Raw genomic sequence first — 24,316 nt, 5'->3', positions numbered from 1 at the left:
CCCTAGGGCTGAAGGCAACAGAGCCACAATTGTTGCAGGAGTTTTTCCATCTAAATACCAAACATAGAGGCACTACAATTAAACAGAGTAGGCTAATCTAAGCTAGATATGCAGATAGCAGGAGTCTCTAGGGCCACACATCTCTTTGAAAATTCTATTTCCCTAGTGACAGCATATAATGACATATATTGACCCATCTTCCACCTCAGATTTATTACACTCTGGAGGGAATAAATCTTCATATCTGACCAAAATCAATACAAGCTTATTACAACGTGGACTTATTAACTTTGTTTTCAGAAGTTAGCCAAAGGCTTTTGGTTTTTCTTTTCCCCCAGAAGATGCCAGTGATGCATGTGGTTAATAGGTGTGTTACAAAGTAGATGGCTATACCTAGCTTAGACAAATAGGTTGGCAAAGTGTCTCTTCCCCTCCTCATGCTGAGGAATTTAGTAAACTTTGCAGAGTAATTAAGCACTTATACAGCTAGTATACTGCAAGACAAAGAAAAAGCAAGCCTGAATCAAACCAGCCCCCTTTACACGCTTGTGACTAATGGGGGGGCATATGCCCCCCAAGATTGGCCCCTGACTTGGCACTGCTCATGATGGGGCAGATTTTTTACCGTGCGGGTCAGCAGCATGTTTGGGGGCGGCATTAAGCCACAGCACAGAAGTATAGGAGTACATATGGGGCTTTTGACCCACCCCCAGGCCTACCCACAAATTGTGCCCCCCCAGACTCAGGAAGCACCAGTCACCCCTGCCTTTACGCATTACAAGCATCTTAGAATTAACTGGTTAATTCCACAATTACCTTGAGACCAGCTACACATGAAAGTAAAAAGCTCCAACTAGCTATAAAGTTAGACCTCAAACCTCTGTAGTGACTTTATAGCTGGTTGCTATTGAGTTTTAATTTGCACACATAGTATAGTCTCTTGTGTTTCTCTTGCGGCTCTCCAGACATATCATGCACCATTCCCAGTTGGGGCCGAGAGTCCCACAACTGAGGGGGCTTTTAGTTCCAGCAGCTACAGACTCTGGGTCACAGCAGGACAGGAGCCCAGAGTCCCAGAGCTTCAGACACCAAGTGCCAGGACCCAACTGGGTCCTGGCAGCTGGGAGGCACAGCTGCCCCGGGGATGCATGAAGCCCCCTGAGGCTGGGGGATTCCTTGCACATCAGGATCAGGTTCCACCTGCACCAGTGATAAGACATGATGGGATTTAATGCATGATCCCACAGTCATACCTCCTGCCATGCACACATGGCATGGCAGGAGGCATGATTGTGTGGATTGTGCATTAGATCCAATTTCAGTTACCTGCATATGTAGAGGGGCCCCAAATTATAGTTACAGTATTTCTATTCAGAATCACATTTAAGCACCTTTAGCAATAAACATACTTGGGTTATCAAGATCTCTCAGATGGCAGATACTTGCACAGTACTGGTGGAACTATACTAATTTACACCCGCTGAAGATCTAGCCCCAAGAATCCAGCCCCACCCTTAACCCATAAAGTGATCATTAATGTTATTATTTGTATTAACATGTCAAAATCTGATAATGTTATGCCAAGCATTAACCTATTCCACTGAGCATTCTGCCTACAAAAAGTACATTCCACTCTGTTCTATACTGTGACCTCACAAGCCTCAGGATAATCAGGACTTTGTGGCAGAGGCTTCTATTCATATGGTTATTTTCCTCAGAGCAGAGAATTTATTCACAGCACGTGGCATGTTGTCACTGTTTTGTTTCCATGTGCACTTGATCATGCGCATAGTTATTTCAATAATCTTCCCTTCAAATGGTGAAAACTATAGCTAAAACGCACAACTCTTTCTGTAGTTTAAGCAAAATAATTCTGTCAATCGAGCCTAATTTCCAGGACATTGCATATTTAAAAAAAAAAAAAAAAAAAAAATGGAGGAGGGATTAGGCTTTGTATAAATTGACATTCTTTGAGAGGTACGCACAATTTTTAAAATGAATATTTTCCTTTTACTATTACTTATATTTCAAGGATTGTGCCATTCACTCAAAGAACAATATCAGAGCCTCCCTGTAGGTAATTTTGCCTGGCTATATTCCCAAAGGTATTAAAAGAATGACTACACAGCAAGGCAGATAAAATATTCATTCATGAAAGGAATGGGTTCAAAACCTAGAAGAGACGCATTGTAATTAGGGCTGTGTGAAGCTTTGGTAGCCGATTCGATTCAGAGGGAATTCAGCCCGATTCAGTGGCTGAATCTCCAAATCTAAACTGGGAGACCCATTAATCTCTTCGAATCGAACTGGAAGTCTCCGAACCAATTCGGAGAGATTCGGTCATAGACTGTACAGGTAAGCACTAGGCAGTGCCAGCGGAAGTAGCCGGATGAGCCCTGGCTTGAGCTGGCAGACCTGGGAGAAGCTGCAGATCATTTGGCTGCTCCCCTGGCTGCCCCCCTGCCGGGGATGAGGCAGGCAGTGCTGGCAGCCCCCAGGAGAAGCCACAGGGGCTGGGGGGGGGGAAATGAATGGGAGCTGGAGGAATTGAACTGAGGAAAAGTCCCTGTTCATTCCCTCAGCCCCTGATCATTCCCCCAGCTCTCCAATCATTTCCCCCCAGCTTCTCCCAGGGATGCCAACACTGCCTGCCTCACCCCAGTGGGAAGGTAGCTGGAGGAGCAGTCAGATGAGCCATAGCTTGAGCTGGCAGCTCTTGGAGAAGCCGCGGGGGCTGGGGGAACCTAGGGAATGATCCGGAACCTAGGGAATGAACAGGGGCTTCCCTACAACTCCCAGTTCAATCCCCAGAGCCCCTGCAGCTTTTCCTAGGGCTTCCAGCCTTGCCTGCCTTGCCCCAGTGGGCAGGGGTGCAGCTGGGGGAGCAGCTGGCTCAAGCCAGGGCTTATCCAGCTGCTCCCACTGACACTGCCTGCCTGTATAGTCTATGGCTGAATAAGAGTGGGGAGGAAGCGCTTCTCAGCCAGAATGGCTGACCTGCTTGACCAGGCTTTAAACTAAGCCCACCAGGGGATGAGGTGACTACCGCCACAGCAAGCCCACTGGCCAACTATTGCAAATCCAGAAGGCCAAGGCACTCAAGGGAACCCACTCCTACCCCAGTCCTGGAATGATGTGTAGGGAAGACAAGGGCCTCCAATGGGACAGTTACATGCCTGTACACCAATGCCAGGAGCTTGAGGAATAAACATGAGGAACTGGTCCTCTTGCTAAACAAGAATGACTACGATCTCATAGGGATAACGGAGACCTGGTGGGACTCCATCTATGACTGGGCCACAGGTATAGATGGCTATACCTTGTGCAGGATAGATCGTGTAGACAAAAGGGGCGGGGGTGTAGCTCTCTATGTCAAGGAAAGTTATATGTCCCTACAAGCTGACATTGGCATCCAGGGTGGATGACTGGAGACCCTCTGGGTTAAAATCCAGTGTGAACATGGCACAGGGAACACAATGGTAGGATTTACTACAAACCTCCTAATCAGGATCAAGAGCTCAACCAGGAATTCACCAAGGAACTGGCTGAGGTTGCATGCTCCCAGTGCACAGTTGTCATGGGAGACTTCAACTACCCAGACATCTCGTGGGAAGAGCACTCAGCCAAATCCCAACGGTCACAAAGCTTCCTCATGTGCGTAGACGAGCTCTATCTGACTCAAGAAGTCTATAGATAGACAAGAGGCAAAGCATTGCTCGACCTGGTACTAGCAAAGGGGGATGATCTAGTCAGTGACCTAATGATCGAAGGGAAGCTGGAAGACAGTGACCACGAGCTGATCACTTTCACTATCCACCATAAAGCTGGCAAGTCAGTCAGCAATGCAGAAGTCCTCGACTTCAGAAAAGCTGACTTTGACAAGCTCAAGAGGCTTGCTGGCAAGGCCCCAAGTACCACGACCCAAAGGGGAATTGATTTCAGAATGAGTGGTTGCTCCTCAAGGGAACGATCCTGAAAGCACAAGCAATGTCTACCCCAACTCGGAGGAAAGGTAGTGAAAGGGCACAGCAGCCTCCTTGGCTCTGCAGGGAACTTATGGACATCCTGCATCTAAAAAGAAAGATGTATAAAGGATGGAAGACAGGAACCACCTCAAAGGAGGAGTTTTCTGCACCTGTAGGGAGCGAACCAGGAAAACCAAGGCTGTGACTGAACTCCAAGTGGCTACATGTATCAAAGACAATAAAAAGTCTTTTTTTAGATATGTGGGGAGTCAGAAGAAAAGCAAGGGTAACATTGGACCCCTGCTAAACCAGATGGGACAACTGACAACCAATGCTCAGGAAAAAGCCAACCTGCTTAATGGGTATTTTGCATCAGTTTTTCACCAGCCGCAAGGGACGGCCCTGGTCAATATGGTACAGGACGGCCAGGGTGAGGGAGAATTGTTACCCTACATCAATGTAGACCGTGTGAAGGAACACCAAGAGGCTGGACACCTTTAAGTCAGGTGGCCCAGACAGTTTACACCCCAGGGTACTTAAGGAGCTGGCAGACATAGCTCAGCCCCTGGCACGGATCTTTGAGAACTCGTGGCGCTCAGGTGAAGTGCCCAATGACTGGAAGAAGGCCAATGTGGTGCCTATCTTCAAGAAAGAGAGGAAGGTAGATCTGGTGAACTACAGGCCTATCAGCCTGACCTCTATCTCAGGGAAGATCTTGGGAAAAAATTATCAAAGAAACCATTCTTGATGGCGGGAAATTCAAACTGCGGGCTTTAAAAACCGCGGTTTGACGTAGCTACCGGCACTCAGGAACCAGCAGCAGGGAGGAGAGGATCCAGGCATATGTGTGTCCTGCACACACCTGTGGCCCCTTACTAACTTACTGACCCGAGGCGGAGGCAGCAGCAGCAGCAGCAGAGGAATCAGCAGCGGGGGCAGCAACAGCTGATCCCCCGAAGGTAAGCGGGACGGAGGGACCCGGCCCAGCTGAGCCAGATCCAAAGGGGAAGCCCCCTGGGTCCCTTATAGCTGAGCCGGTAGGGAGCCGTGCTCCCGAGCCGCGCGGCACGGCACAAACAGAGTTCGCTGGCGTTTGCACAGGCGTTCACACCGGTGGGCGGGCAGGAAAGGCCAGGAGGGAGACTCCTGCAAGGGTAGGGTGTAGACACCACACAGAACTAACAAACAGCAGCTTATACAATGGTGTCAACACAGAGTGCTGTTAGGGCCTCTGCCCAGGGGGCCATGCCTACCCAGGGCTGGTCTGAGGCTTCCACCCAGACTGAGCCCATGGGAGGGTTGGCGTCCCCCTGCCTCCTGGCCTGAGGGGGATCCCCAGCAGGGCCGGAGGGGGGGGCAGAGATTGGGGGCCCCCACACCTGTCCTGCAGGTGCCCATCTTAGGGCCCTGGAGGCTCAGGTGAGGGAGCTCCAGGAGGAGGTTAGCAGGCTGAGGGGTATCAGGGAGGTGGAGGAGGAAATTGACAGTTATTTCCTTTCCTTGCAGGACCAGGCACCCAAGGAAGAAGCACCCCGGGAGGTGCCCTCCATGGCAGAGTGGCAGACAGTCACATCCAGGACCAGGGCTGCTTGCAGCATGCCGGTACCAGTTCCTCCAGTCCGACTGGAGAACAGGTATGAGGCCCTGGCAACGCTGCAGGAGATGGAAGGAGAGGAGGAAACCTCTGGGCAGGAAGCAACACCACACTCGCCGAACAGGTCAAGGGAACCAAGCAGACCCAGAGAAGGAGGTGACGAGTGATCGTCATAGGCGACTCCATCCTGAGAGGTACGGAAGGACCCATTTTTCGCCAATACCCCTCAACACAAGAGGTCTTCTGCCTGCCCAGAGCAAAGATTTGGGACGTGATGGGAATGATCCAGGCCATCATTCAGCCCACCGATTACTACCCCATGGTCCTAGTCCACGTGGGTACTAATGATGCGGCCACGAGAAGCCCCGATCACCTGATGACGGATTACCATGCTCTGGGCGGCGTGCTGAGGGAAAGAGGTGCACAGGTGGTATCCTCTTCTGTCCTAGCAGTGAGTGGACGTGGAAGAACTGCATTAGAGAGACCAGCTGGCAGCTTCGGCAATGGTGTCTTGAGGCAGGCTTCGGCTTCCTTGACAATGACCTGCACATCACGACGAGAGACATGCTCAGTTGGGATGGGCTTCACCTGTCCCCCAAAGGTAAGCATGTGTTCTCTTCCAGGTTGGCGGATCTCCTCCGGCGGGCTTTAAACTAGGCTCATCGGGGGGGGGGAGATGAGGGCGGGGGAAGCCACGGACCACCAAACCATGCGTCACCCACAAGGACAGCCCAGCCTGAAGAAGGAGAACATCAGGAACCTGCAATCCATGGGGTGGCCAGCAGTACACCACAGGTAAGCAATAAGGGGCCCTTTGGGCATCAGAGCCGGGGGGCAACAAAGGCGCTAGTCACAGGGCTCAAGTGCCTATATACTAAAGCTAGGAGCATGGGGAGCAAGCAGGATGAACTAGCACTCCTGCTTGCAGAAAACATCTATGACTTAGTAGGGCTAACAGAAACCTGGTGGGATTCTTCCCACGACTAGGCGGTACACATTGAGGGTTATAAGCTGTACAGAAAGGATAGAGTGGGGAAGACAGGGGGAGGGGTTGCGCTCTATGTCAATGAGCGATATACACCGACCCTTATCAAAACAGAATTGGAGGAGGACAAAGTAGAAGGATTGTGGGTTAGGTTACATGGAGGTCAAGGAGAAAGGGATTTGGTGGTAGGGGTCTGCTACAGACCCCCACACCAAGGGGAAGAACTAGATTTGGGGCTCCTGAGGCAGCTCTCGGAGACCATAAAAACTAGGGAGGCAGTAGTCATGGGGGACCTAAACTACCCAGACATCTGCTGGGAGACACAGACAGCAAAGTCCCACCCGTCACACAGTTTCCTATCCTGTATACAGAACCTGACACAGGAGGGACATGGTCCCACTAGGGGGAATGCCTTACTGGACCTGGTATTGGCAATGGGGGATGACATGGTAGGAGACTTACAGATCGGTGGTCACTGGGGGACAGTGACCACCAAATAATAGAATTCATCATAAGACATTGAGTGGGTAAGGTAACTAGTAGGGTGAAAGTGCTAGACTTTAGGAAAGCTGATTTCAATGAACTCAGGCATTTAGTCAAGGACGCACTGCAGAGTAGGAGTTTTGAAGAGATGGAGCCCAGGAAGGATGGCTGTGCCTTAAGGAAATGATCCTTTGGGCACAGAGGGAGACGATCCCGATGCGGGGAAAAAGGGGGAAGGGCCAAGAGGCTTCCTTGGCTGAACAGAGAAATCCAGAGCAGTCTACGGGCTAAAAAGGGGGACATATAAAAAGTGGAAACAGGGAGAGATTACTAAAGAGGCATATACCTCCTCTGCTCGCGCTTGTAGGGAGGCAGTTAAGACAGGCCAAAGCTACCATGGAGCTGAGGATGGCATCCCAAGTTAAGGATAACAAAAATTTGTTTTTCAGATATATAAGGAGTAAAAGGAAGGCCCAGGGTGGAATAGGACCTCTACTAAATGGGCATAAGCAATTGGTGACGGACAGGGGAGACAAGGCTGAACTCCTCAATGAGTTCTTTGCCTCAGTGTTCCTAAGTGAGGGGCAAGACAAGGCTCCCTCTCGGATTGTAGAGAGGCAGCAGCAGGGTGCCAGACTACCAAGCGTAGACCCTGAGATGGTGCAGAGGCACTTGGAGGAATTGGATGCCTTTAAGTCGGCAGGCCCAGATGAGCTCCATCCAAGGGTACTGAAGGCACTGGCTGACGTCATTGCACAGCCACTGGCAGGAATATTTGAATACTCATGGCTCACGGGCCAGGTCCCGGAGGACTGGAAAAGGGCCAATGTGGTCCCCATTTTCAAGAAGGGGAGGAAGGAGGACCCAGGCAACTATAGGCCGGTCAGTCTCACCTCCATCCTAGGCAAAGTCTTTGAAAAAATTATCAAGGCTCACATTTGTGAGAGCCCGGCAGGAAAAATTATGCTGAGGGGAAACCAGGATGGGTTCGTAGCAGGTAGATCATGCCTGACTAATCTAGTCTCTTTTTATGACCAGGTTACAAAACACCTGGATGCAAGAGTAAGGGTGGATGTCATATACTTAGACTTCAGGAAGGCCTTCGATACGGTATCCCACCCCATACTGGTGAACAAGTTAAGAGGCTGTGACTTGGATGACTACATAGTCCGGTGGGTGGCAAATTGGCTAGAGGGTCGTACCCAGAGAGTCGTGGTAGATGGGTCGGTCTCGACCTGGAAGGGTGTGGGCAGTGGGGTCCCGCAGGGCTCGGTCTTTGGACCGATACTCTTCAATATCTTCATCAGCGACTTGGACGAGGGAGTGAAGCGTACTCTGTCCAAGTTTGCGGATGACACAAAACTGTGGAGAGAAGTGGACACATCGAAGGGCAGGGAACAGGTGCAAGCAGATCTGGACAGGTTGGACATATGGGCGGAAAACAACAGAATGCAATTCAACAAGGAGAAATGCAAAGTGCTACGCCTAGGGAGGAAAAATATCCAGCATACCTACTGCCTAGGAAATTACCTGCTTGGTGGAACGGAAGCGGAAAGGGATCTTGGAGTCCTAGTGGACTCCAAGATGAACATGAGTCATCAGTGTGATGAAGTCATCAGGAAAGCTAATGGCACTTTATCGTGCATCAGCAGATGCATGACGAACAGAACCAAGGAGGTGATACTTCCCCTTTATCGGGTGCTGGTCAGACTGCAGTTGGAATACTATGCGCAATTTTGGGGGCCGCACTTCAAGAGGGATGTGGATAACCTGGAGAGGGTCCAGAGAAGGGCCACACGTATGGTTAAGGGCTTGCAGGCCAAGCCCTGTGAGGAGAGACTAGGGCACCTGGACCTCTTCAGCCTCCGCAAGAGAAGGTTGAGAGGCAACCTTGTGGCTGCCTATAAGTTCATCCTGGGGGCACAGAAGGGAATTGGTGAGGCTTTACTCACCAAGGCGCCCCGGGGGTTACAAGAAATAATGGCCATAAGCTAGCAGAGAGCAGATTTAGACTAGACATTAGGAAGAACTTCTTCACAGTTAGAGTGGCCAAGGTCTGGAATGGGCTCCCAAGGGTAGTGGTGCTCTCCCCTACCCTGGGGGTCTTCAAGAGGAGGTTAGATAGGCATCTAGCTGGGGTCATCTAAACCCAGCATTCTTTCCTGCCTATGCAGGGGGTTGGACTCGATGATCTATTGAGGTCCCTTCCAACCCCAACATCTGTGAATCTATGATATACTGGCTGATGGCAACATCTTGAGGGACAGACAGCATGGGTTTGTTGCAGATAGGTCTTGTCTGACCAACGTCATCTCCTTCTATAACCAGGTGACATATCACCTGGACAAGGGAGAAGAGACTGACGTCATAAAGCTTCACTTTAAAATAGTTTGATCTGGTGTCCCATGATCTCCTCATGGAAAAGTTGGCTAACTGTGGCCTCGGCTACATCACAGTCCGATGGCTGCGGAATTGGCTCTGAGGTCAAACCGAGAGAGTTGCAATAGCACGCTTACAGGCTCAGCAGTGCTACACTTGCTAGCACCATGGCTGAAAGGGACTTGGGGGTCATGACTGACCACAAGATGAATATGAACCACCAATGTGATGTCACAGCTGGTGAAGTGAGCAAAACTCTGACTTGCATCCATAGATGCTTCTCAAGCAAATCCTAGGATGTCATCCTCCCACTGTACTCGGCCTCAGTGAGGCCGCAGCTGGAGTATTGTATCCAATGCTGGGCTCCACAATTTAAAAAGGATGTGGAAAAGCTTGAGAGAGTCCAGAGGAGAGCCACGCACATGATCAGAGGGCAGGAGAACAGGCCCTATGATGAGATGCTGAGAGCCACGGGACTCGTCAGCCTAGAAAAGCGCAGGCTCAGGGGGAAACTGGTGGCTGCCTGTAAGTATATAAGAGGTGTACTTCAGGATCTGGGGAACACCTATTCACCAGAGCGCCCCAAGGGATGACAAGGTCACAAACTTGTGACAACAGTCACAAACTCCTCCAAGACCGTTTCAGGCTGGACATAAGGAAAACCTTCTTTACTGTCCGAGCCCCCATGGCCTGGAATAGACTGCTTCCAGAGGTAGTGCAAGCACCTACTCTGGACTCCTTTAAGAAACATTTGGACATTTATCTTGCTGGGATCCTTTGACCCCAGGTGACTTCCTGCCCCTGGAGCAGGGGCTGGGCTTGATGATCTTCCGAGGTCCCTTCCAGCCCTAATGTCTATGAAATCTATGAAGATTCGGCACCGAATATCTTCACATTTTGATTCGGCCGAATCAAATCGGGACAGTGATTCAGATCACCAAATCTGAAGCATAAACTTTCCACTTCGCACAGACCTAATTGTAATTAAACATACTTCACCACTCTTCCTCTCACAAAATATAGTAGCTCATTAGGCCTTAATGCTCAAATAGTTACATAATCAAAAACTACTCTGCTTTTATACCCCAATCTTATCCACAATACTATTACAATCTATACACATATAAGTTGTGTGTGTGCACCGATTTCCACGGTTTAAATCTATATATAACTTTTGCATGTACAAAATCCAAGGTAAAGTGCGTCACATCTGGTTCCTCAGTCTCACTCTTACAAGGGCTATGTTTCTGTTCTCCATAATTTATTTTGCAATAAACCTTGTTTATTAGTGTTGGACCTCCAACTGTGAATTTCTAGCAAGAAGATAGTCACGTCTTTTAGTTGTGGGATAATTTCTTTCATTTAAGTTTCTCTCAAATTAAATTGCCTTTATTTCACAACCAAACAAAAAATTGTAAGAAGGAGTATATCATGGGTTCTAAATGGTACAGAAGGGCAATTAAAATCCTTTTTGGCACAGAACTTCATGAAGAGAGGACCAACAAAATAAATTACATGTAAACTTTCAAACTATGGCAAAGGAGAGGTTTGGAATCAAATGCACAATTATCCAGCATAGAGAAGGTTAAGACGACAAGAGGATGAAAGGGAAGGACATGAAAAATTGAAGGATAGACAAATTCGGAACTGATGTCAGGCAACATATTTTAATTGCGGAACTGCCTACCAGAAATTAACACAGCACTGGGGTCATTCAGAGAACAACCAGAGGGCATCCTGGGGGCATTGGGTATTAGGATGGTAACAAGTTTCTACAGAAAGAGCTACCAGCTTCCATTTCTTTGGATAATTTCTATCCCACTCTAAAAAGCCTACGTAGACTGTGATGCTCCTTTAAAAATAAAAAAAATTAAAAAAAATTAAAAAAGGACAAAAAGAAGACTAACCTATGTCTGGGTCTTTTGTACATAAGCAGGCTAAACTTGAGGCATTCAAAATAATGCCTTTAGAGCCCTTTCTGAGCTGAGGTCAGCTTGTCAATATCAATCTTCTCATTTTGATGCACATTAGGAGTTATTGGAGTGTCCTCTTTATATCCTATGACTGTGAATTGACCTCTGACACTACTGAGTACAATATGGTCATTTAAGGATGTGGTAATTATTGATAACTGCACTAACTAAGTTAGTGGCATACAGGGCACTATTGCTGTGGCCTGCATTGCCACCTGGCTCTTATTTTAAAGACATTTCCTTATGACATATCTAAACATCTCTTGATTCAGATTCTGCTCCCATCTGTTCCTCATTTGTGATTACTATCTTAGTGGATTCCAATAAAAAAGTAAGTTTCCATTGAGTGCTTTTACCTGAAAAAAAAATACTAAGCAGTTTACAAAGTTTAATTAAGAACTATAAAAACTCATGTTACATATGGTAACAGTATCTCAGACTTTTTCATACTAAGATAATATAACAAGCTGCTTCTCAGTTCCTAACTCTAATTACCAGACAACATTCTACCAATACTCAGAGAAGCAATACCCCCAAAATCTTCCCTTTTTCAAAGCACCAGTGGGGAAACGTGGTACTACATTGTTCAGTGTCTGCTGTGTGTGCTGCAATGGATCCCAACCACAGGGGATAAGAGCGTACTGCTTCTACAAGAAGAGGTAAGTAATGTTTTCTGGTGATGGGCCAAAATGATCCAGCTCAGGTATTAGGCAGACCAGTGTTAGGACTTGTCTACTGCCACTTCTCCCCACCACTTGGCACCCCAACCACCATTTTGAAGCATATGACAATGAATATACATGACACTGCAGGTACCTTAGTTAAACAGACTCTAATTTAAGCACCACCCCCTATACCCCAGAGCACATGTAAAGATGCCCTAGGCTGCCAACCCCTGTTTTAGCTTAAGCTAAACCAGATAATCCCAGGTCCCATCCCTAGGCCTGCATATCCTGTTTAATGACTGATCTGAACATAAACTTGCATTAATGTGGGGTTCTCCACTTACATTGGTTTAAAATATGGAAGCAAACTAAATCCATAATTTTGGTTTAAATCAGAGAATACAGAAACAATTGTGCTGATTTAGCTAAATTCATTTAAATCGTCTCCTTTAGCACTTTTACTCCACTTTGAGAGTAAAGTAAGTTACCTCACACAAAAGTATTCTTAACACGCACTAGGTGTGTCAACACAGTGAGAACCAGCCAATGTACGTACAGTAAACACCACAGTCTAGCATACTATGCACAAACTTCCCCGTGTAGACAAGCCCTTATATAACTCTGTACTCTATATAGCTCAGGATTTTATTTCTTTTTCTAGGGAACAAAAGCATAAGAAAGTTAGCAGGGAAAATAATGATATCCCAGCTCCACAAAGCATTTTGCCAGCTGCTACCGACCACCAAACCCAACACCCATGTGGACTTGAAAAATTATGTCTCGGGTGAAGAGAAAAACAATTCCATGAAGAAGGAAGAGCTTTCTTTTTTATGATACTCCAAGAAATATTTTTAACAAACACTTTGCATAGCAGGTAATCCTAGTTTGAGTTAAAACCAAAGACCCTTACAGCATGTTTTTCAGGTTAAAAATAAGAAATTAAAAAAAACAGGCGTGTTCCAATGGAAAACTAAGTCCCTGTGACATTATATGCTCCTGCCAGTGGTGAATAGGACTCACAAAAGAGAGTACTCAGAACGTATTACCTTCTCCAACATGAAATGAAAATACTGTGTGCCATCCTACATTTGTTCTTGTCAACGCTGCCTACACAAATGAATTAATACAGACTTCTGAGACATACATGAATGTAAGAAATCCACCACTGTTAGGACAAGAAACAAAACTGCTTTCCTTTTGCTGTCACTGGGTAGGATGTCATGTCAGCCCAACCCAGCATGCTGTTAACTGTGCATGGGCAGTTAGAAAATGCACATTTCACCTGCAGTATATATAAAGCAGTGTGTATTGCTGTTGAAAATGTAAGCTCTCACATAATTTTTTAAACCTACTTATAGAAAACATGATAAATGTCTGCTCCCAAGCCCATACGATCAGGAAAGAATAGTGGAAGACTACTTATGAACATGCATTTGTTGTACACATATTACAATTTTTTTTCAGTTTCCAAGGCTAGAAAAACTCTAACTGAAATTGTCTTAGTTAGCCCTGAGGCGCCACCTGCTGGTCCTTTGTGTAACTGGCAAAGGTTCCTCACCGATAACACACAAGCCAAAGCTCTTCCACCACAATAGTTTCTCCTGACCTAAATTCAAGGCTATTGATTTACTGAGGAAGATATATAATACGATCAGTTTAGAGATGAGTTTTTGTTAAAAGAAAAAAAAATCAATAGTAGCTTGAGCTGGAAAGGGACCTTGGAATTGATCTGAAGATGATATGCTGGGTTTAAGTCCAAAGCAAAACAGGGAACCTGGCCAAGTGAAATGTAATGCTTTTAGAGTTCATTTAAAGATGACCTCAAATGAAATTCTCAGTTGTTAAGGCTTAATCCACTTTATTGTTTAGAAATACTGTTAGGAAAAGAACCCCAACAAGAATGCCCTTTTCAAAGTTTGGAGTTCAGCCTAATACCTTTTTAAACAGACCTTGGGTTTTCCTCCACACGTTTGTTTGTTTTTTACTATAGACTGTCATTTTCTATTAAGGTCAGACAATCAATAAGCTATGAAAGATTCTCTTACAGCCCACAAAAATACCACCATTTTCATCACACTGTTTAAATTCAGTGAGATTGCTTTCTTGACACCTCAATCTTTCTAGGTAAATACTGATTTTTCTGCACTTTTTACTTTCACTCAAAACAGGTATGAAATCTTGTACAGACAGTGGAAAGGCACACTACTCTTGCCCTTTAAATTAGGAAAAATACTGTGTTTCTAAAGCGTCTTGCACAAGAGATAAATGCTACACATAGGTCAAATAATGCTAAATAGCTATTCACAGGTCTCATGTACCAAGGTGCAGCTCCTTTCTAAATTCAGAGATCAGAGAGATGCAAACACACGGTGGAGGAGATAGGGAAAGAAAAAAGTTTCAGAGTGTTAGGCCAACCACAGGGACACGCTTCTTACAGCAAGAAGTGAAAGAGATGCATCTTGCACCTACCCTCCCACCTAACTCTGTAGCCTCACCCCGAGTACCTATTGGAATCATTTCCTCCTCCTACAGGATTTCTGTTTCTGCTCAGTTGTGTGCAGACGTTCCATAGTGGAAAAGAACAGTTCAAGATTGGCCTGTTGAGATAGATTGCAGAGATCTTAGGACCTCAGAGTTGCCCTCTTAAAGACCTCAATAGCCACCTACTTATCTCATGTCAAAGGATTCCTCTTGCCAGAGTGAATGACATGAAAGAAGGTCTGGAATCTGAATAGCTAGCTAGCTTAAAACTCTGAATGTCTTCTAGAATAAGCCAACCATTGGTCAGACATTCGCTGTTGGCTCAGGGGGCCAGAAGATTGAGTTGCACTTTGGAGCCAATCCAGAAGGAGCTACCTGTCTGCAGCCTCTCAACCCCAGTGCTTTCTGCAGGATGGGAAGGAGATCCAGGCTGGAGTTTGCCCAATCTGCACTGGAGCGGGCAGAGGCTGCAGGGGGGAGGGGTGGGCACCATGAGATGGGGGGAGCTGCAATCCACCCACCTCCCCTCCAGCACAGGCTGGGCAAACCCCAGCCCAGAGCTCCTTCTCCTCCCTCCCATCCTGCAGACAGCACCATGGACAAGGCTGGGCTAATGCAACCCCCCCCTGATTGAGCACAGGGACAGACGGAACTTAATGAAGATGCTCCACACTGGAGCACCTTCATCCACATCCTCATTACATGAAGGTTAATTTGTTGTGCAATCAAGCACTTTTAAAGTGCTCTGCAGCTGTGCACTTCTGTAAGGGCATGGCTATAGAGTGCTTTTAAGGGGCCAATCACATGACAAATGTCATGTCTATTGGCATCCATAAAGAAGCAACTGGCCAAGTGTCATACCAGATCGTAGGATCAAAGTGCTGACCAGTGTCTGGAGAAGTGAGCAGAATCCAGGGACAAGCACTACATGTTAGAAAGCTGGGAGATCAGACAGGGAGTAGAATCAGAGAGCAGAGAGAGCAGTTTTTTCCTTGAGAAACCAGGAGATCAAGCAGAGCAGAGTGAAAGCACAAGCGGGGAGGGAGGGGGGCAGCAAAGCAGTCTGGAATCAGGTTGAGCCCCATTGCCCAGACATTTCCGGTTCCTAATTAGGAGCTTATATGGTGGGGAACTGGAGGGTCAACTGACCCTGACCACCCACTCTGGTTACAGGGAATAGGCAGAGGGGTAGACCATGATGGAGGCTTCAGAGCAGACTTGCCCAGTTTTGGCCATCAGTTGTAGAGCGGCAGGCCAGGATGAACAGCTTGTGTCGGTCAGGCAGATGCCCAGGGTCTGAAGCCACCAATGCCAAAAAATCCAGAAAGATTATGAGACTAGATAGCATAGAACTGTAAGATTTAACTGTGGCTAACTCCTTGGGCATAGTTTTTAGAAAAACAGGCAAACTTCACTTGCATGGCAGGGGCAGAGAGGCCAGCTACATGCACCATGGCTCAGGCTGCTGCCTGCACCTGAACCAGGCAGGACCAAGGGACCCGCCGAGGGAGCAGACAAAATCCCTTGGTAGGCTTGATCTGGCTCGTGGGCTGTATTTTTCCTACCCCTGGGTTAGAATGATAGAACTCATTTGGTAGGAAAAGTCACGACCCCAACAGAAGCGAGTGCCATGGCACAAAACATGGTTATCTTTTAAATGTTTTATAAAAGCCCTGCTTCCAAGCTTTTTTTCCAATTCTGAGCACAATGAAACCCATCTACAATTGTCCTGTTAACCCATCTTTATTGATTAGGCTCAAAGCTAACAATAGCGGAAGTGAAGGTGTAAACCCAACTTCCACACCTGGACTGATTCCCCTCACCATGCTAACTTCGTAGTTTAATTGCAGCCATTTAGTTACTAGCACTATTGACCAAGTCCAATCCAACTATGTCAGGCCCCAAGTGCAAAGCCTGTTTTAAAACCAGCATTCCAATTCCCAGTTCTCCCTGGTCTTCGAGGGCAGGTTCTATGCTTACTTATTACAGAGTTTAGACTGGACCATGATCCAGGAGGATTCTTTTACAACCCTTTCTCTTTGTAACCTTTCTTTGTACAAATTAAGTGATGTGCATACTTTTAGTCTATCCAACCATTGCAGGTGTTATTCATACTACAGGAAGAATTGTCCATTAACAGAATGGTTTGCAATAGGACCTATAACTTGTTTCTATATGGCATATGTATATGCACTTGTGCATATATTCAGAATTTCATTAGAGTATGATTTTAAACTGGTTCATTTTAAAAAATGCAAATGGTTCTGTGGAGACGCACTCTGCCTTGGTTAATTATAACATCATCAAATGCTAGATGGCACTTTCCATCAGTAGATCTGAAAATGCTTTACAAAAGAAGTCAGTATCATTATCCCCAGTTTACAGAGGAAGAAACTGAGGCAGAGATATGTGAGGTTACTAGCCTAACTTCACCTAGCTGGCCAGAAACATACTACAGGTTTCCCTTGATTTAAATGAGTTCTTTATATGCGAATTTGCTCTTATGCGATGAGCATATTTAGACCCATAATTCATTATATGTGAAGTAAATTTGCTCTTATGTGATCAGCATAAACACATCCCTACCCAAGCAGGTAAGTCTGCAGGGCGAGGGGAAAGGGCCATGGCCCCACTCACCCCAGCCCCAACTGCAGCAGTCCCGGGAGCAGCCAGTGCCAGCTGCTTGCAGCCGCTGGGCTGCACCGTGCCCCAACCCCCCCATGGCTCTTCCTGTCCCCACTCACCCCAGCTCCCGCTGCAGCTGTCCAGGGAGCGGCCAGTGTAGCCACTGAACTGAACTGTGCACTGGTGCAGGCAGCTGGTGTTGGCTGCTCCCAGGGCCGCTCCAACACAGGCAGGGGTGAGTGCAGACAAGTGGAGGCCTGGGTGGTGCAGTGCACAGCACTTCCCCAGACCCAGCTGCAGTGGCTCCGGGAGCTGCAGCCGGGGCTGGGATGAGTGCCATGCCCTGCACCATCCAGGGCTCTGCTTGTCCGCACTCACCCCAGCCCATGCTGGAGCGGCCCTGGGAGCAGCCAACACCAGCTGCCTACATCAGTGCATGGTGCAGCCCAGTGGCTACAGGGAGCTGGCATCGACCACTCCCTGGACAGCTGGAGCTGGAGCTGGGGCGAGTGAGGACAGGCAGAGCCCCGAGGGGTTTGGGGCACAGCGCAACCCAGTGGCTGCAGGCTCCCAGGGCCACTGCAGCCGGGGCTGGGGCAAGTGCCACGCCCTGTACCACCAGGGGTTCCGCTTGTCCAAGCTCACCTCAGCCTGTGCTGGAGCAGCCCCAGGAGCAGCCAACATAGGAACCTATCCCTATTTCTTACATTAGGAAGTGGGTTTGCTTTATGCAAATTCAATTCATGCAGCATTCTCCAGGAACACAAGTACCGCATATAATTGAGGGAAACTTGTATAAAAGGATCCTCATACTTGCATGACACAAAACTATAAAATAGCATGGTCGGAAGGTCAACATTGAGGAATTCAGCATGATGTGTTCAGGGAGCATTGACAGCAGAGTATCCATCTGCCCCATCACCTCTCCAGATACCAGAAAGCTATCAAGCTGTCCAGCTCTGCCAAGTAAACCCATCAAGCCCATGCTGATCTATGTCAGGAGATCTGTTTAGAATAAGCTGTGATTTAATACACTGAAGACCTGAACACAAAACAAATTATTTCTGGGATCTGGAACAGACACACAACTAATTATCCTAAAATACCTGCCACATTAGGCACTTTACAATTCTGTCACAAGGAGGCAAAAGACCAGGTAATAGCTTGATTTCATTGAGTGAACACCTGCCATAGGTAACTGTAGATACACAGTTGCACTAGTGTTTTATAACTTCTGCTTTATTTCAGTGATTCTGTGCTAGATTCTAATAAGTTAGACAAGATTATATTTGCAGTCCTTTTCACACTCTTAAGGCAGTTTATACTGGTATAAATACATTGAGTGGCAGGATCCGAAATATAAACACCTTTAAGGATTAAAGAATTCCTTTGCCAGCATAATCTGCATTGCCACTGAAGAGATTACCAGTATGACTCTGTTGGTATAGCTGTACCAGAAAACCTTTTTAAGTGGAGATAAAGAGAGGAAGGTAGTTAGCTGTGTTAGCCTGAAATCTGGCAGAAAGCAGGGCAGAACATATAAATCTACAGTAAGACACAGGGTCCCTGCCTGGATGTGCTTACTACCCCAAAAAAACAGACAGAGAGAAAGGGAGGTGAAATTATTTGCTTCTGGAGATGCAGCAAATCAGTAGCAGAAAAATAATTAGAGTGCCTAACTCATCATGCAGAGTCCCTTCCACCAGAACACCACATAGACAATTACCCTCTCCCTTTAACATGCCCATCAGCTTTGTGCGAGTGCAATAGTCTTTTACCTGCAAACAGGACTGGTTGTATTAATTTCAGCAAATACCTCAAACATCAAAGTGAAGCGCGTACTGACAACCACGCTCCCATTTGAAGGTGCAGTTGTTGAACCAGGCCCCACCGTGAGAAGGATCTGGTATAGACACTGAAGAGATAAAAGAGAAGATTGTTGGTCACATCCTCTGTATACAACATTTAACAAACATAACCATGCTGAGGACAGTATATCGAACCATAACAAGAAAGGAAAAAGCACTGGACAAAGATTCTTAGTGTGGACAAGTTACCTAACCTCTCTCTCTGCTTTGGTTCCCCCACCTGTAAATGGAGCAAAATGATGCTCCCCTACCTCTTAGCTTTGCTTGAAACTTCCCTGCACTGATATTTGTTTCCCTGCAGTGATTTGAGATCCCTCTATGGAAGGTGCTATGAAGATACAAAATGTTAAATGTGTATTTCTCATTTGATACTGCTGAGGGCAGGACAACAGGCTCAATAGACCAGCTGTCCTACTAAACATGTCACATCATCCATTCCTGGAGGCTGTTGGTGACATAGAATTAATAAATTGATCATCACCTCACAAATTTCAGAAGGGCTCTCTCTCAACAAGGACACTCCTCCAAAGACCCACCCAGATACCACATGAAGAACTGCTGCTGTACAAAAAAGAAAATCCCCACGAGTTGCACACCATTAGTTACGACATCCTTCCCTGGAACCTATATGGAAAATCTTCAAACAATTGCAACCTATACTAGAAGAAGACCCAGTTCTTAAAGAGATCTTCCCAGAACCACCCATCCTAGCCTTCAAACAAGCACTGAACCTCGTCAATCTCATCACCAGAAGCAAATTTCCTGGATCCAGACCATGCCGTGACAAGAAATGTAAAATTTGCCAACATATTGTGGGAATGGTGGAGATATAACTACCCCTCACAGCAGAACCATCACCATTCCTGGATCTTACAGCTGCACCTCCAGAAATGTAATATATTTCATCCAGTGCACTAAATGCCCTGACAGAAAACATGTAGGATAAACCAAACAACTGCATACCAACATGAACACACATCAAAAATCTATCAAAGACAAAAATACCCAATTACCTGTGGGTGCACACAAGACAATCACTCTCTGTCAAATCTCTCAGTTCTAATGCTGAAAGGGAATTTACCAAACAACTTTTGTAGATAAGCCTACGAACTTAACTTCATAAATCTACTGGATACAAAAAAAATCATGGACTAAATATAGACATTGGATTTATGGCACATTATAACCTGCCTGACATCCAATAACCCCAGACCTACATTTTGCATGTTGGCCTCTATCCCATCCAGAAGACAAAACAACAGCAGACTCTCCCTATGCCTGAAGGAGGGTATTTGTGCCCGAAAGCTTGAAAAGACCAATTTTTCTAACTGCAGTACTTAGTTGGTCTAATAAAAGATACCACATTTATCCAAATAACCTTGTCTGTTCATAGGATTAATAAAAGTACTTAAAGTGCATTTGTATAGGAGGCCTGGACTTCCTACGATTAACAACACCATCCATCCTTTTGTACTTTTCTTAGGGATATTATGTTGAATTAATAATTTTCTTACACCAGTTACAATATTTCATTCATTAAAAACTATTTGCACAGATCATGTAAAACATTGCAGGCTCTCATTTATATAGTGCTTTCCACGTATTTTAATAATACTTAGTCTCAAAAAAGGCTTCAACACTGTAACTGATTCAGTTATTGTTCTGCCTAGCCATACAGAAAACTACTATGTAAGCAGCTAGTGCCTCAAAGGCAGTAACTCCACTTTCACTGCTTTCTCAATGCATGTATACTTTGCCTCAATGAGGCATACATTTAAAGAGCAAGTAAGGTCATATCACCTGCCCAGTTTACCTGAAGGGTTTCTGTCTAGTTGTAACTGCAACTCAAAATCAATAAGCTTCTATTGAGCTTTACAGGGCATGTAAAAAAAGTCAGATACCTTGCTCTGTTCAGGACAAGGAGAACATTTTGTTTTCATTTAAACTTTGCAGCTCTAGCTATACAAATGCCCTTGACACTGACCTATGCTAGTGCCATCCTAAAGAGGAGATACCACTGTGACTTGAAAGGGACCGTTACATTTTATGGTTAATGATATTTAATGCTAGACATTTTTTTATGAGCAAAATATTTAGGAATTTTGAGAATCTGAAACTATCATATCTGAGCTAGTCATAATGGGCTCATACATGAGCAACGACTGGCAGAGGAAAAGAGGGAAGCAGACTGGAAAATGACAGCAATGTGTATGCCTCTCCTATACTGTACTGTACTACGGTAACAGCTTTGAAGACTATGGAGCTTTATGTAGAGCAGGGGTAGGCAACGTTTTTTGGCCAGAGTGCCAAAAAAAACACAATGTCTACCTTGGAAGGTTCTGGAGTGCCAACATGCCAGCACCTGGAGCAGCTGTTTGCAGCCTCTTGGCTGCAGCCAGCCCACCAAGCCCTGTCTGCTTGCAGCAGGGCTTGCAGCCTCCCAGCCACCGGCTGGGAGCAGCCTGGGCAGCCTGGGCTCCATGGCTGGCAGCAGCTGCTTAGAGCTCAGGCTGGCAGTGGTATGCCAAGCAAAATGGCCTTGCATGCCATGCTCGGCATGCGTGCTGGGGGTTTCTGACCCCTGATGTAGAGTTTGGGGTCCCTGCGCAAATCAGTTTATAGGATCAGAACGTACTGCGCCATTAAGAGCAGGATGGAAGGGAGGTAGGAAAATAAACCAAATTAGTGATTAAACTGAGAATATATTTCCCTAAATAAGCACACTCCTCTACAACATGATGAATTAGGTTTAAAATATATCCTAATCCACCACTGGAAGAGATTAAATGATATATTTTAGTTTTCCAGCAGTGGAAGTTTGGATCACTATCTTACTCCTCTGCAAAGGCTTCTGGGACTAATGGGCATCAGTCGATCTGAGAGACAAATCTCCCCATCCAGCTGAGACCATAACCCTAAAGTATTGATCAAATGTCCACATCCCTTCCACATAATAGAATTTCTCAGCCAACTAATTGTTTTCTCTCCTTTCATCTCTGTAAATGAGGTCAACGGCAAGGGCAAAAAAGAGAGAATTAGCTCTAAGTGTTCTTGGCATCAAAGCTGGCTCATGAAGGGAAAGTGAGTGGTCAAATTCCAGAAAGCAACAAATATGGTTTATGAAGCACTGCAAGGCTTTCTGAAAAAGCCTCCTAAATCTCAAGCTACCTCAGATTAATGAGGTTTATACTTCAAGTACCTGTGGATTTATGCTTCCTAAATTTCCTTGTGTGAATAGTAACAAACCTCATGCAAGAAAAGAACACACCATATTCAAGATGCCTTTACAGCATACATACCTTTCAGCCCAAAACCCCAGAGCACCATAACAATTGTTATAATGAAGACTTACAACAGAAACACCAGACAGACAAGTGGCATAGCTCATAACTGTACTTAGGATCATCGCTATAATCTTGCCAGTAAAAACCAAACTTTATTTTTCTCTCTCTGTCTTTTATAGAAGCGCAAGTACCAAGCAAACAGAAGTGTCATAACAATTTGCCCACACAATACATTGGGACCCTATACCAAATTTACAGACAGGAAAACTGAGACACTGGAAGATGTGCAAACATCAGCTACTGAGTAGGCTTTATAAAAGGTCTTGATCCCTTCCTCCCTTTCTTAAAGGTTGGTGCACTTCCTAAATCCAGCCTCCAACTCTCTATTTCACCTCACACTGGTTGGCAGATTTACATGCCCTCTGAATGGCATGGTTTCTGCTCAGCAGACTATAAATTACTTTTGAGGAACTATTGTTTTGTGTCGCAGTCCCATGTACAGAGGTCTATCCCTGGCCAGCTAGCAGCCTACTAGCATAATGTTTGGTAAAATGGTTCCTACATACTTGGGACCCCTTGTCCTACAAAGATAATAAAGCTATGCATAACTGCATAATTAAGCATATACCCGAGTCTGGGCTAGTTTGTGCCCCTAGTTTGTTACATGCTACCACTCCAAAACACTTTCTGTAGTTTAGCCTGGAAGCTTTAAGATCTTTCTAACAGACAACTGATTGGGTTAAATACTTTGCATATTAATTGCCAGATAGTCTGAATCATTCCTAGCAAATATTCAGAATATCTGATCACTGCTAATAATTTTTTCCCCTCTCTCTCCTAATCCATTTGAATAAATTTGAACCATATTAGACTATCAAATGCATTTTACTTGCTCTGAACTATCCTACTTGTATTCCTTATTTATTTCATAGCATTAATGAGATTGAAGTTATTTGCCTTCCCAATCTGGGGATGCCAAGAACTCCCACTAGCTCTAAGAATCAAAGATACCTTGTTATCTCCTTCTTTCCTTTTTTTTTTTTTTTTGTTAAGGTAAGAGCCAACTACATGGGGTTATAACCTGTGAACTGACTCAGTTATTTCTCCCTTTGTACTTTCATTCTCCACTTATCCCCTTTTGCTTGTGCCTGTTTTTACATACCTTTTCTCTGCTCCAGGAACAGATTTTACTAGAACAATAGCCAAACAGAAAAGAGAGAGAAGTTTCCTTTATGAAATAAGCCTCTCCCACACAATAATCATGGTGAAAGGATAAAGCTGGGGTATATTATATTTTAGGCCACAAGTGCATGCAGGGCTGAGTGTTCTTTTGCAAAAGCAACAGCAGCTGTTTCTTATTAGCTGTTGGAAGTGGCCTTTCCCCTCCCCCTTTCTATTTCCTCTCTTGAATTAGTTTTACCTCTGCTCAGTAGTAACTTTCTGTACTATTGAATCTGTTCCTTGCAATTATTCTTACTAAAGTAAACCTTTGGCTTTTGTTAGTTGTTTTAATGTAAAGTCCTTATTCTATAATGTGAGGGCATACTGTACCAAAAGGAACAGCTACTAAACTATGACCTATTTTAGCACTGTATTGCAGAGTGTCTTCCTCAGAGCTCAGAATAAGTTAAAAAGGCAAATTCACAATTAATTTCATTACAGCCCCAATCAGTCTCTGTAAATTTAAGGGCTTCATGAGTTTAAAACAAAGTAGCTAGGAACAGTTTTCCACAAACCACTTGAACTAGATCAGCTGCCCAGATACCAAATCACTATCATAAAAAGCCCTACTTATACAGCAGTAAAATAAATAAAAATACCTAGGCTGCCTCAGAACATATGCTGTTGCTTACAGCTATTCAAACAGAGGTACAAAAGCATCTGTGTTGCTAAGGGGGGCGGTCCATTCTGAATGTGGCCCAACTCAGCCAGAGACTTGAAAACAATTTCTCTGTTACACAGATGTGAACTTTCCATTCCTCCTCAGTGGTAAATGTAGACTTTATCTGTGAAG

General features: G+C 45.6%; 1 protein-coding gene across 8 annotated transcripts in view; it reads right to left on the bottom strand.

The window, feature by feature from the left end:
* Nucleotides 1–24,009, bottom strand: part of LOC102558169 (heparan-alpha-glucosaminide N-acetyltransferase) — a 361,824-nt gene extending 337,815 nt beyond the window's left edge. For 2 of the 8 annotated variants that reach the window (XM_059729770.1, XM_059729772.1), the window contains exons 1-2: nt 23,465–24,000; nt 18,929–19,065 (exon numbers count right to left, since the gene is read on the bottom strand). In XM_059729770.1, coding sequence (XP_059585753.1) covers nt 18,929–18,975 — 47 coding nt within the window. In that variant the 5' untranslated portion in view covers nt 18,976–19,065; nt 23,465–24,000. Of the gene's footprint in view, nt 1–18,928; nt 19,066–23,464 lie in introns of all 8 variants that reach the window. The other 6 variants (XM_059729771.1, XM_059729773.1, XM_059729775.1 and 3 more) reach the window with 6 other exon arrangements.
* Nucleotides 24,010–24,316: the final 307 nt, after the last annotated feature.

This window comes from Alligator mississippiensis, chromosome 6, assembly GCF_030867095.1.
Source record: "Alligator mississippiensis isolate rAllMis1 chromosome 6, rAllMis1, whole genome shotgun sequence".
Classification (NCBI taxonomy): Eukaryota; Metazoa; Chordata; order Crocodylia; family Alligatoridae; genus Alligator; species Alligator mississippiensis.
Note: the sequence above shows the minus strand (reverse complement) of the source record. Positions and strands in the feature narration are given on the sequence as shown.